This window comes from Penaeus chinensis, chromosome 30 (assembly GCF_019202785.1).
Source record: "Penaeus chinensis breed Huanghai No. 1 chromosome 30, ASM1920278v2, whole genome shotgun sequence".
Taxonomy (NCBI): Eukaryota; Metazoa; Arthropoda; class Malacostraca; order Decapoda; family Penaeidae; genus Penaeus; species Penaeus chinensis.
The window spans coordinates 27350686-27362298 of record NC_061848.1 but is presented as its reverse complement, the minus strand read 5'-3'; the positions used below and the strand labels follow the sequence as shown (position 1 = coordinate 27362298).

At 35.9% G+C, this 11613-nt stretch overlaps 2 protein-coding genes across 4 annotated transcripts in view; both read right to left on the bottom strand.

Moving 5' to 3' along the window:
- Nucleotides 1–353: 353 nt before the first annotated feature.
- LOC125041345 (copine-8-like) lies at nucleotides 354–6332 on the bottom strand. Its single transcript, XM_047636215.1, has 7 exons — nucleotides 6121–6332; nucleotides 3831–4548; nucleotides 3522–3657; nucleotides 2439–2672; nucleotides 1428–1606; nucleotides 840–1154; nucleotides 354–600 (listed from the first exon to the last, which is right to left on the bottom strand). The coding sequence occupies exons 1-7, from the start codon at nucleotides 6174–6176 to the stop codon at nucleotides 577–579; spliced, it is 1662 nt and encodes a 553-aa protein (XP_047492171.1). The 5' UTR covers nucleotides 6177–6332; the 3' UTR covers nucleotides 354–576.
- Nucleotides 6333–6926: 594 nt separating this feature from the next.
- Nucleotides 6927–11613, bottom strand: part of LOC125041386 (copine-8-like) — a 5939-nt gene continuing 1252 nt past the window's right edge. For all 3 annotated transcript variants that reach the window (XM_047636288.1, XM_047636291.1, XM_047636290.1), the window contains exons 2-5: nucleotides 10851–11035; nucleotides 8558–9275; nucleotides 8249–8384; nucleotides 6927–7400 (exon numbers count right to left, since the gene is read on the bottom strand). In XM_047636288.1, coding sequence (XP_047492244.1) covers nucleotides 7147–7400; nucleotides 8249–8384; nucleotides 8558–9275; nucleotides 10851–10906 — 1164 coding nt within the window. In that variant the 5' untranslated portion in view covers nucleotides 10907–11035 and the 3' untranslated portion in view covers nucleotides 6927–7146. The remainder of the gene's footprint in view (nucleotides 7401–8248; nucleotides 8385–8557; nucleotides 9276–10850; nucleotides 11036–11613) is intronic.

Genomic DNA, 11613 nt, shown 5'->3' with positions numbered 1-11613 from the left:
ATAACATATATATATATATATATATATATATATATATATATATATATATATATATTATATAACATATATATATATAATATATATATAATATATATAAAATACATATATATATAATATATATAATATATATAAAATACATATAAAATATATACAATATATATATATATATATATATATATATATATATATATATATATATATGTATATATATATATATAATATATATAAAATACATATAAAATATATACAATATATATATATGTATCTATAATATATATATATATATATATATATATATATATATATATATATATATATATTATGTATATATGTATATATATATATTAATGCAGGTATGTGTACACATGTATGAATCCATATATAAAATGTTTATAAAAATATCTACTGTAGATATCTACTTAAGTAGAAAGACATGCTTATAAAGACTACAAGGAATTGAAGATAAAAGATAAAGTTAAAACACCACACATCTATAAAGTTATATGTCCGATCATACCTTGACACATTTGAATCTTCTGAGTATCATGTAATTCAGTGCACTATAAAAAGCTAACCTCACATATCTAGATTTAAGTAGTGCTGAAATGGAAAGAAGACATAATTAAGAACACATAAATGTGACTGATGATGTTATATACATAACTGGAATGACTATAGTTACTGACAAACCAAAAGAAATAAAAAAAAAAAAAAAAGTACTAGACTTTACATGAACATTATACGAGCACAACTAAAAGGTTGAATATTAAGGACCAGTGTTTCACATTAGCTGGACAATCAAGGGCACTCAACATGCATCTTGGCCCTCACTACCCTACCGTCGGGGGCAGATTGACATCCTGAACCCTCGGAGGTTGTGGCTGAATATTATTGGCCTTCATGTAGGAGAGGACCTGGTCAGGAACTTCTGCCAAAACCTCCCGAGCGAGCAAGAGCCCTGCAGAATGTTGATCTCCTCTTCCTTTCAAGAAGTCTCTGAATGACACAAACTGGACTATGTCTCGCGAGGCATATCGTCCATTACTGCTCAGGCGGACGACATCCCCATCAAGTTCCTCCATTGAGTCAAACTCTGCACCCCCAACACCCACAATGATGATTGACAGGGGTAAGGAGGAGGCATTTACAATTGCCTAATAAAAGGAAAAAGCAATCAATATTTTGCAAAAATAACACCTCATAATGATACTTGGAAAATAGTAGAAGATGAAATAATGTATATCACTTACAGACAAAAGTAAGAGACCTATTTCTATTGACCTAAAATATACAAACACAAACATATATTGACATTCCTCATTACAAAAAAAATACTGTCAACCAGAAAAAAAGCAGTAAACCTAGATAGATATATAATTTGAGGAACATATTTAAAACTATAACAAAGACTGTATATATCTCTGTACCTCTTTGGTCTGTTGCATGTCAGAGATGATTCCATCAGTCAGTATCAGGAGGATGAAGTACTTATCGCCCGCTTTGTTTGAAGCAGCAAAACGCGCAACGTGATTGATGATTGGGGCAAAGTTTGTTGGCCCGTACAGCTGCACACGACTCAGGCTTCCATAGTAAGCTTCAATAACTCCTGTGAATCATGCATGTCATTTCACAATTAGATTTAGTTACTGGATTACATGAATTATCTTTAACCAATCGTATCCATAATCTGACAATGAAAGGTAAATTTTCTACAGATTTGATTATTTAGATTTATCTAGATTACTTTTTGCTAATATACTGCAGTCCCAATCTGCGGACTTATCAAGTACAAATTAACGTACATGCCATGCCCACTGTGAGTTTACTTGTTTAAGTGTTTTTAAACATAGATGACTACACTTGTACTGAGTCACCAATGGGCCAATTATGAGTACTGCCTGTTTCACCTGTTTACCCTTTTCCTTGATTTACAAAAATATTTACGTTTTTTTGTTGTTACTAATGTATATAATATTATAGTAATTATAATGTTTATAATAAAAATAACACTGTTGATATTCATAGCATTAGTAAAAAATACATTTTTCCTGCCAATTCAAGGAAAGGTGAAATTAGGTAAGGTCACAAGGTCTACTAATTGACTCCTTTGTGGCTAAGCACTAGCAGCGCTATCTATGTGCAGAGACATTTCACAAAAATATTAAAAAATGAGCACAGCATTTTCCCCATTTTTTATTAATTTTCCCCTGCAGCATTGGGTTTAGTTTGCATTTAAACTGTTATCCATTATTTATTTCTATTACTTTTTTAACTGATTTCAAAATCAATAATATTGTCAGATTGGTAATAATTAATCTGACTGACCAACCTGTGATCACATAGGAGTATGTGCAACCTTATCTACAAATATTTCTATGTCTCTCTACATATTTTCTCACCCCTCAACATATTTGAATATCAACCAAAGCCACCCTTACCTTGTACTCTGAAACAGTAAGGATTCGAAGGATCACCATTGACAAAGAACTCATGAGACACTTGGGAATAGTCGGGCGGCATCCTCGCTCCAAAGCCAAGGACAGGAAAATGCTTATCTGTGTCATAGTCTTCAATGATCTGCCCAACAGACTGTATGGCCTGCGCGTACTGGTTAGGGGCCGTAGGGTTAACAAAATGCAATGACTGAGGTGTCTGTGGGTTGCCATTTGATGCTGTAGGAGAGTAAAAGTTGATTACAAATTATTAATATCCTATATTATGATATATATTATATACACATCCAATAGAAAAATTATTCACCTACAAATATAAATATGCAGGGGTATATATGTGTAAAAAGGAAAGGACAAGACAAAGGAATTAAAGAAAAAATTAATAAGAAAGAAAGCAGATACTTATATAAAGTGCACCCTCAACGTCCTCAACTCTTGAAACAATATATTTGACCCTGAAATTTTCCCTTACGATAAAACTCTTTGGCAGTTCAGTAATATCATAAACAACCAAAACTGGACATTTCTTTGAAACCTCACCAACTCCTGTTTCACTTCCAACTTCCTGCATATCACAACTGTCCACAAGCAAACAGATGATATTTGTGCCTCCATCTGTGCACAGTTCATCGGGAGGTTGGGCCCTCCCTCCAGATGGCACCTTACATGCCACTTTTTTTTTTCTGCATAGTGTACAGCTTGGAGTTAAACAACTCCAACGGTGCTGGTTCTCAAGCTACAGCTTTCCAAAATTGCCTAAATGTGTTTTTGATATTTCTACGTAAAAGCAATAACCCGCTTCCCTAGAAGGGGAGAAGGGGAGAAAAAAACATTGTCTTTGCACTCCTTGATAAGAACTGGCACAGCAGCTGCTAAGCTCTAATTATGTCCCTAATAAAAATACCCCTGAGTTTCCATATTGTGTGCCCTATCCTACTTTATGTAATATACAGAAACAGTAGTGACCAGTCTGGTGACATAGAAGGTCTGAATTTATATTTTTTTCTAGTACTAGGGGGGAAGGATATCTGTAGGTGCAGGTGCTCATATACTTCAATAATTACATACCTGTGAAGTCAATTCCAATAAAAGCATTAATTTCCATTCCACCTTTGATGTAATCAACAAAGGAGAACACTTGGCGAATCTGACATTTGTTGAGTACAATTTCCCCTGAGTTTTTGTAGCTACTTCCCTTCCTCTTCTGAAAAAGACCATTAATGCATACTATATACTACAGTACCCATGATTAAATCATATATACATTTGATGAACGTAATTGAAAATTAACTATAGGCATTAAGTAAGTTGAGATTGTTTGAATTTTATTTGAAACTGATAGAGAAAAAGAAGAATATGAAAATAAACTTTCTTTACCTTCTTTTCTTCATTCACAACCCAATACGTATTAGCCTGACCAGGACCCTCAGTCAGCTTTCGCACTGTTGTGTGAAAGACGCCAATGGACTTGTGATTGCCCCCAGACTTGTAGGCCTTGCACTCAACCTTGATGCTGCGGTCATAATCTCCGCTGCAGAAGGTGCGCAAAGGGACAGAAAAGTCCTTCCACATTGGATCCACTGTACTGTGAGCATGTTCTGTCCTATGGACCAAGGTAAAAGTCCCATCTTCGTTGGCCTTTGAAAACTCCAAGAATGGACTGATGGAGCTGAACCAGCTCTTATTTTCGAGCCTTCTCCCAACTAACTGCACGAAGAGCTCCTCCTTGCAGGAACTCAGCTCCTCTGTGGTGAGGATAATTGTTCCATTATCTCCGCTGTATTCTTTGTTCTTCAGAGGTTTTTGCACCTTCATGCAACTCACCAACTCAGCCAAGGAGCACTCGTAGTCCCCAAGGAAATCATGATTCACAATAGTTGGGGAATTTGAATCGATGTCCAGGACTGAAAACTTTAATTTCTGTTGCTCCTCAAAGCGGTAAGTAATGGGTATTTTTGTGGCAAAGTCGGGATTCAGAGAGTTTTGAATGCATTCTGTTCGCTTTAGTTCTACCCACTGTGTTGACCCAAATGGCTGATGGTAAACAATGCAAACTGGATCTGATTTGGAAAACACATCAGTGTCACGAAGGTTCCTGTAGAGACAAATAATAAAAATTAAAATAATAGCAATAACAATAATACAGAGAGGCAGACAATAGATAATTTTGTAAAATATGCATAAAAATACCTCTTCTCAACTCATGTACCAAAATTCTGATTGTTTTATTTTTTGTTTTATTAAGTGCATATATTTTTTAAATATATACAGAGAAAAAAAGAAAAGAAAAACTGTCTCATTTTCATCTATTTTGAAGAACTGATGTAAATATTTGATATCTCATACTACAAACAAAGTTATGAGAAATAATAATAATAGTAATAAAGCACATTCACATACAAACTGCAGCATGGGTAATGAGCTGGAGGGCAAAAAATCAATCGCAGACAATTTTCTGAAAGACTGCAAAACGGCAAATAAAGTCTTAAAACTGTCAAAGTCTGAACCAATTGCTGATGAGCTGTAAACAAAGAAATGAACGTCAATTGATATCTTCCTAACTAGTAGTATTCACACATGATGCTGTAGTGATATCCGATATAGGAATACCCATAACAAAAACACTACTACTACTAATAATAAAAATATTAACATTAATAACAACAATGAATATTAGCGAGCTCTGAGGAAATTCTACAGAATGAAAACTGAGAGGTATTAGCCCTTCCTCTCTCCCTCTGTTACCCTCCTTCTACCTCTAGCATTCTTTCTCCCTTTTCCTTTGCCTTTCTCTCTACCTTTCCCTTTCCTTAAACCCACTCCTATCTCCCACATTAAGCCCTGCATTTGCCCTTCCACTTCCCTCCTCTTCCTCCTTAACCTCCCTCACCTCATTTGCTCCCTTAACCCCTTCCTCCTTCCTCCCTTTCCCTTTTCTCTCTGAGCCCCTCTCCCTTTCCCCTTAGCCATTCCCCTTTCCTCTCTAAGTACCCTCCATTTCCACTCCCTTTTACTTTTCTCATCTAAGTTTTCTCTTTAAGCCCCCTTGTGCCCTTCCCTCTCTCAGATTCATTCCCCTCACTCTCTTCCTCTTGCCCCTTTCTTCTCTTTCTTACTTTCTCCTTCCTCTCCCGCATTCCATCGTAACCTTCCCCCTTAGACAATCATGTAAATGATAAATGTGCATAAATTGGTGTTCTAGCTCAGGGCTGTCAAACTCATCTACAATGGGAGGACACATTTAACTTTAGTGTACAGTACTTGGGCCAGATAATCATGAGTCAGCGTAATTAAACAGCCATATGGTTGACGTAAAAATGTAGGAGGATATTTCATTCATTACAAAAGCAAAATTATAGAGAAAAAAAAAAAAAAAAACAAAAAAACGAGTGAGTGTAAGTGATAATCTTAAAAGATGAAGGACTAAAATTCTGAGGCGTAGAGGAGTTTCTGTGGTCTAATTCCTACATTTATGAGCAGAGAAGGAAGAAGGAATTATTCTGAACAATTACCCGACTCTTTTATTAGACTATATTGTTACTGATATTATTGTTACTATAATTAGTACCAAATAAATAAATGAATAAAAAATAATGATAATAATGATGATGATGATGATAATAATAATTATGGCATACAAAATCAACTACAAAACACCTGTTCTCACCTGCAGGAAACAGTTATTTCAACAAGCGAAGTTGGGGTGATGAATGTCCCAGCCATATTCCAATTTCTTCTTCCAAACTACCCCAAAAATAGGATCAATCTACGCTAATAATTACTCAGGACTGCTACTTATGCGCTGCACTACGGTCTGTCACAAGTTGCTTACTAATTTGTGTACGGAAGATCCTGGAAGATGAAAAAATCAAATCAAATTATCAATCATACTTATATAGTTATGCACTTTTTTCTATTTAACCCACTGGCACCTGGTAATTGCAATGTCCACTATAATTTTGGTTTGTTAACTTCAGTTTGCACTTAGATGGCTCCACACTGACTTATGGCCAGTTTGTTAAAATTGTGCAAGAACTGACCAAATTAACCCAAATCTGATGGCATGACATGTACGTATATGCGATGCCGACTGTGGGTTTACTTTATTAGTTGTTTTTATACATAGATAGCTACACTTGTACTGAGTCACCAATGGGCCAATTATGAGTACTGCCTGTTTCACCTGTTTACCCTTTTCCTTGATTTACAAAAATATTTACGTTTTTTGTTGTTACTAATGTATATAATATTATAGTAATTATAATGTTTATAATAAAAATAACACTGTTGATATTCATAGCATTAGTAAAAAATACATTTTTCCTGCCAATTCAAGGAAAGGTGAAATTAGGTAAGGTCACAAGGTCTACTAATTGACTCCTTTGTGGCTAAGCACTAGCAGCGCTATCTATGTGCAGAGACATTTCACAAAAATATTAAAAAATGAGCACAGCATTTTCCCCATTTTTTATTAATTTTCCCCTGCAGCATTGGGTTTAGTTTGCATTTAAACTGTTATCCATTATTTATTTCTATTACTTTTTTAACTGATTTCAAAATCAATAATATTGTCAGATTGGTAATAATTAATCTGACTGACCAACCTGTGATCACATAGGAGTATGTGCAACCTTATCTACAAATATTTCTATGTCTCTCTACATATTTTCTCACCCCTCAACATATTTGAATATCAACCAAAGCCACCCTTACCTTGTACTCTGAAACAGTAAGGATTCGAAGGATCACCATTGACAAAGAACTCATGAGACACTTGGGAATAGTCGGGCGGCATCCTCGCTCCAAAGCCAAGGACAGGAAAATGCTTATCTGTGTCATAGTCTTCAATGATCTGCCCAACAGACTGTATGGCCTGCGCGTACTGGTTAGGGGCCGTAGGGTTAACAAAATGCAATGACTGAGGTGTCTGTGGGTTGCCATTTGATGCTGTAGGAGAGTAAAAGTTGATTACAAATTATTAATATCCTATATTATGATATATATTATATACACATCCAATAGAAAAATTATTCACCTACAAATATAAATATGCAGGGGTATATATGTGTAAAAAGGAAAGGACAAGACAAAGGAATTAAAGAAAAAATTAATAAGAAAGAAAGCAGATACTTATATAAAGTGCACCCTCAACGTCCTCAACTCTTGAAACAATATATTTGACCCTGAAATTTTCCCTTACGATAAAACTCTTTGGCAGTTCAGTAATATCATAAACAACCAAAACTGGACATTTCTTTGAAACCTCACCAACTCCTGTTTCACTTCCAACTTCCTGCATATCACAACTGTCCACAAGCAAACAGATGATATTTGTGCCTCCATCTGTGCACAGTTCATCGGGAGGTTGGGCCCTCCCTCCAGATGGCACCTTACATGCCACTTTTTTTTTTCTGCATAGTGTACAGCTTGGAGTTAAACAACTCCAACGGTGCTGGTTCTCAAGCTACAGCTTTCCAAAATTGCCTAAATGTGTTTTTGATATTTCTACGTAAAAGCAATAACCCGCTTCCCTAGAAGGGGAGAAGGGGAGAAAAAACATTGTCTTTGCACTCCTTGATAAGAACTGGCACAGCAGCTGCTAAGCTCTAATTATGTCCCTAATAAAAATACCCCTGAGTTTCCATATTGTGTGCCCTATCCTACTTTATGTAATATACAGAAACAGTAGTGACCAGTCTGGTGACATAGAAGGTCTGAATTTATATTTTTTTCTAGTACTAGGGGGGAAGGATATCTGTAGGTGCAGGTGCTCATATACTTCAATAATTACATACCTGTGAAGTCAATTCCAATAAAAGCATTAATTTCCATTCCACCTTTGATGTAATCAACAAAGGAGAACACTTGGCGAATCTGACATTTGTTGAGTACAATTTCCCCTGAGTTTTTGTAGCTACTTCCCTTCCTCTTCTGAAAAAGACCATTAATGCATACTATATACTACAGTACCCATGATTAAATCATATATACATTTGATGAACGTAATTGAAAATTAACTATAGGCATTAAGTAAGTTGAGATTGTTTGAATTTTATTTGAAACTGATAGAGAAAAAGAAGAATATGAAAATAAACTTTCTTTACCTTCTTTTCTTCATTCACAACCCAATACGTATTAGCCTGACCAGGACCCTCAGTCAGCTTTCGCACTGTTGTGTGAAAGACGCCAATGGACTTGTGATTGCCCCCAGACTTGTAGGCCTTGCACTCAACCTTGATGCTGCGGTCATAATCTCCGCTGCAGAAGGTGCGCAAAGGGACAGAAAAGTCCTTCCACATTGGATCCACTGTACTGTGAGCATGTTCTGTCCTATGGACCAAGGTAAAAGTCCCATCTTCGTTGGCCTTTGAAAACTCCAAGAATGGACTGATGGAGCTGAACCAGCTCTTATTTTCGAGCCTTCTCCCAACTAACTGCACGAAGAGCTCCTCCTTGCAGGAACTCAGCTCCTCTGTGGTGAGGATAATTGTTCCATTATCTCCGCTGTATTCTTTGTTCTTCAGAGGTTTTTGCACCTTCATGCAACTCACCAACTCAGCCAAGGAGCACTCGTAGTCCCCAAGGAAATCATGATTCACAATAGTTGGGGAATTTGAATCGATGTCCAGGACTGAAAACTTTAATTTCTGTTGCTCCTCAAAGCGGTAAGTAATGGGTATTTTTGTGGCAAAGTCGGGATTCAGAGAGTTTTGAATGCATTCTGTTCGCTTTAGTTCTACCCACTGTGTTGACCCAAATGGCTGATGGTAAACAATGCAAACTGGATCTGATTTGGAAAACACATCAGTGTCACGAAGGTTCCTGTAGAGACAAATAATAAAAATTAAAATAATAGCAATAACAATAATACAGAGAGGCAGACAATAGATAATTTTGTAAAATATGCATAAAAATACCTCTTCTCAACTCATGTACCAAAATTCTGATTGTTTTATTTTTTGTTTTATTAAGTGCATATATTTTTTAAATATATACAGAGAAAAAAAGAAAAGAAAACTGTCTCATTTTCATCTATTTTGAAGAACTGATGTAAATATTTGATATCTCATACTACAACAAAGTTATGAGAAATAATAATAATAGTAATAAAGCACATTCACATACAAACTGCAGCATGGGTAATGAGCTGGAGGGCAAAAAATCAATCGCAGACAATTTTCTGAAAGACTGCAAAAACGGCAAATAAAGTCTTAAAACTGTCAAAGTCTGAACCAAATTGCTGATGAGCTGTAAACAAAGAAATGAACGTCAATTGATATCTTCCTAACTAGTAGTATTCACACATGATGCTGTAGTGATATCCGATATAGGAATACCCATAACAAAAACACTACTACTACTAATAATAAAAATATTAACATTAATAACAACAATGAATATTAGCGAGCTCTGAGGAAATTCTACAGAATGAAAACTGAGAGGTATTAGCCCTTCCTCTCTCCCTCTGTTACCCTCCTTCTACCTCTAGCATTCTTTCTCCCTTTTCCTTTGCCTTTCTCTCTACCTTTCCCTTTCCTTAAACCCACTCCTATCCTCCCACATTAAGCCCTGCATTTGCCCTTCCACTTCCCTCCTCTTCCTCCTTAACCTCCCTCACCTCATTTGCTCCCTTAACCCCTTCCCTCCTTCCTCCCTTTCCCTTTTCTCTCTGAGCCCCTCTCCCTTTCCCCTTAGCCATTCCCCTTTCCTCTCTAAGTACCCTCCATTTCCACTCCCTTTTACTTTTCTCATCTAAGTTTTCTCTTTAAGCCCCCTTGTGCCCTTCCCTCTCTCAGATTCATTCCCCTCACTCTCTTCCTCTTGCCCCTTTCTTCTCTTTCTTACTTTCTCCTTCCTCTCCCGCATTCCATCGTAACCTTCCCCCTTAGACAATCATGTAAATGATAAATGTGCATAAATTGGTGTTCTAGCTCAGGGCTGTCAAACTCATCTACAATGGGAGGACACATTTAACTTTAGTGTACAGTACTTGGGCCAGATAATCATGAGTCAGCGTAATTAAACAGCCATATGGTTGACGTAAAAATGTAGGAGGATATTTCATTCATTACAAAAGCAAAATTATAGAGAAAAAAAAAAAAAAAAAACAAAAAAACGAGTGAGTGTAAGTGATAATCTTAAAAGATGAAGGACTAAAATTCTGAGGCGTAGAGGAGTTTCTGTGGTCTAATTCCTACATTTATGAGCAGAGAAGGAAGAAGGAATTATTCTGAACAATTACCCGACTCTTTTATTAGACTATATTGTTACTGATATTATTGTTACTATAATTAGTACCAAATAAATAAATGAATAAAAAATAATGATAATAATGATGATGATGATGATAATAATAATTATGGCATACAAAATCAACTACAAAACACCTGTTCTCACCTGCAGGAAACAGTTATTTCAACAAGCGAAGTTGGGGTGATGAATGTCCCAGCCATATTCCAATTTCTTCTTCCAAACTACCCCAAAAATAGGATCAATCTACGCTAATAATTACTCAGGACTGCTACTTATGCGCTGCACTACGGTCTGTCACAAGTTGCTTACTAATTTGTGTACGGAAGATCCTGGAAGATGAAAAAATCAAATCAAATTATCAATCATACTTATATAGTTATGCACTTTTTTCTATTTAACCCACTGGCACCTGGTAATTGCAATGTCCACTATAATTTTGGTTTGTTAACTTCAGTTTGCACTTAGATGGCTCCACACTGACTTATGGCCAGTTTGTTAAAATTGTGCAAGAACTGACCAAATTAACCCAAATCTGATGGCATGACATGTACGTATATGCGATGCCGACTGTGGGTTTACTTTATTAGTTGTTTTTATACATAGATAGCTTCACTTGTACTAAGTCATCAATGAGCCAATTACGAGTACTGCCTGTCTTGTCCGTTTACCCTTTTCCTTGGTTCTATGAAAATATTTTACCTTATCTTATATTGCTGTTACTAATGTCAATAACATTATAGCAATTATAGGGCCTAATAAAAGTAACACCATCAATATTCATAGCATTAGTAAAATAAATGTTTTTCCCACCAATTCAAGGAAAGATAAAATTAGGTAAGGTCACAAGGTCTACTAATTGACAACTTTGTTGCTAAAAACTAGCAGAGCCATCTATGTGCAGAGAAAT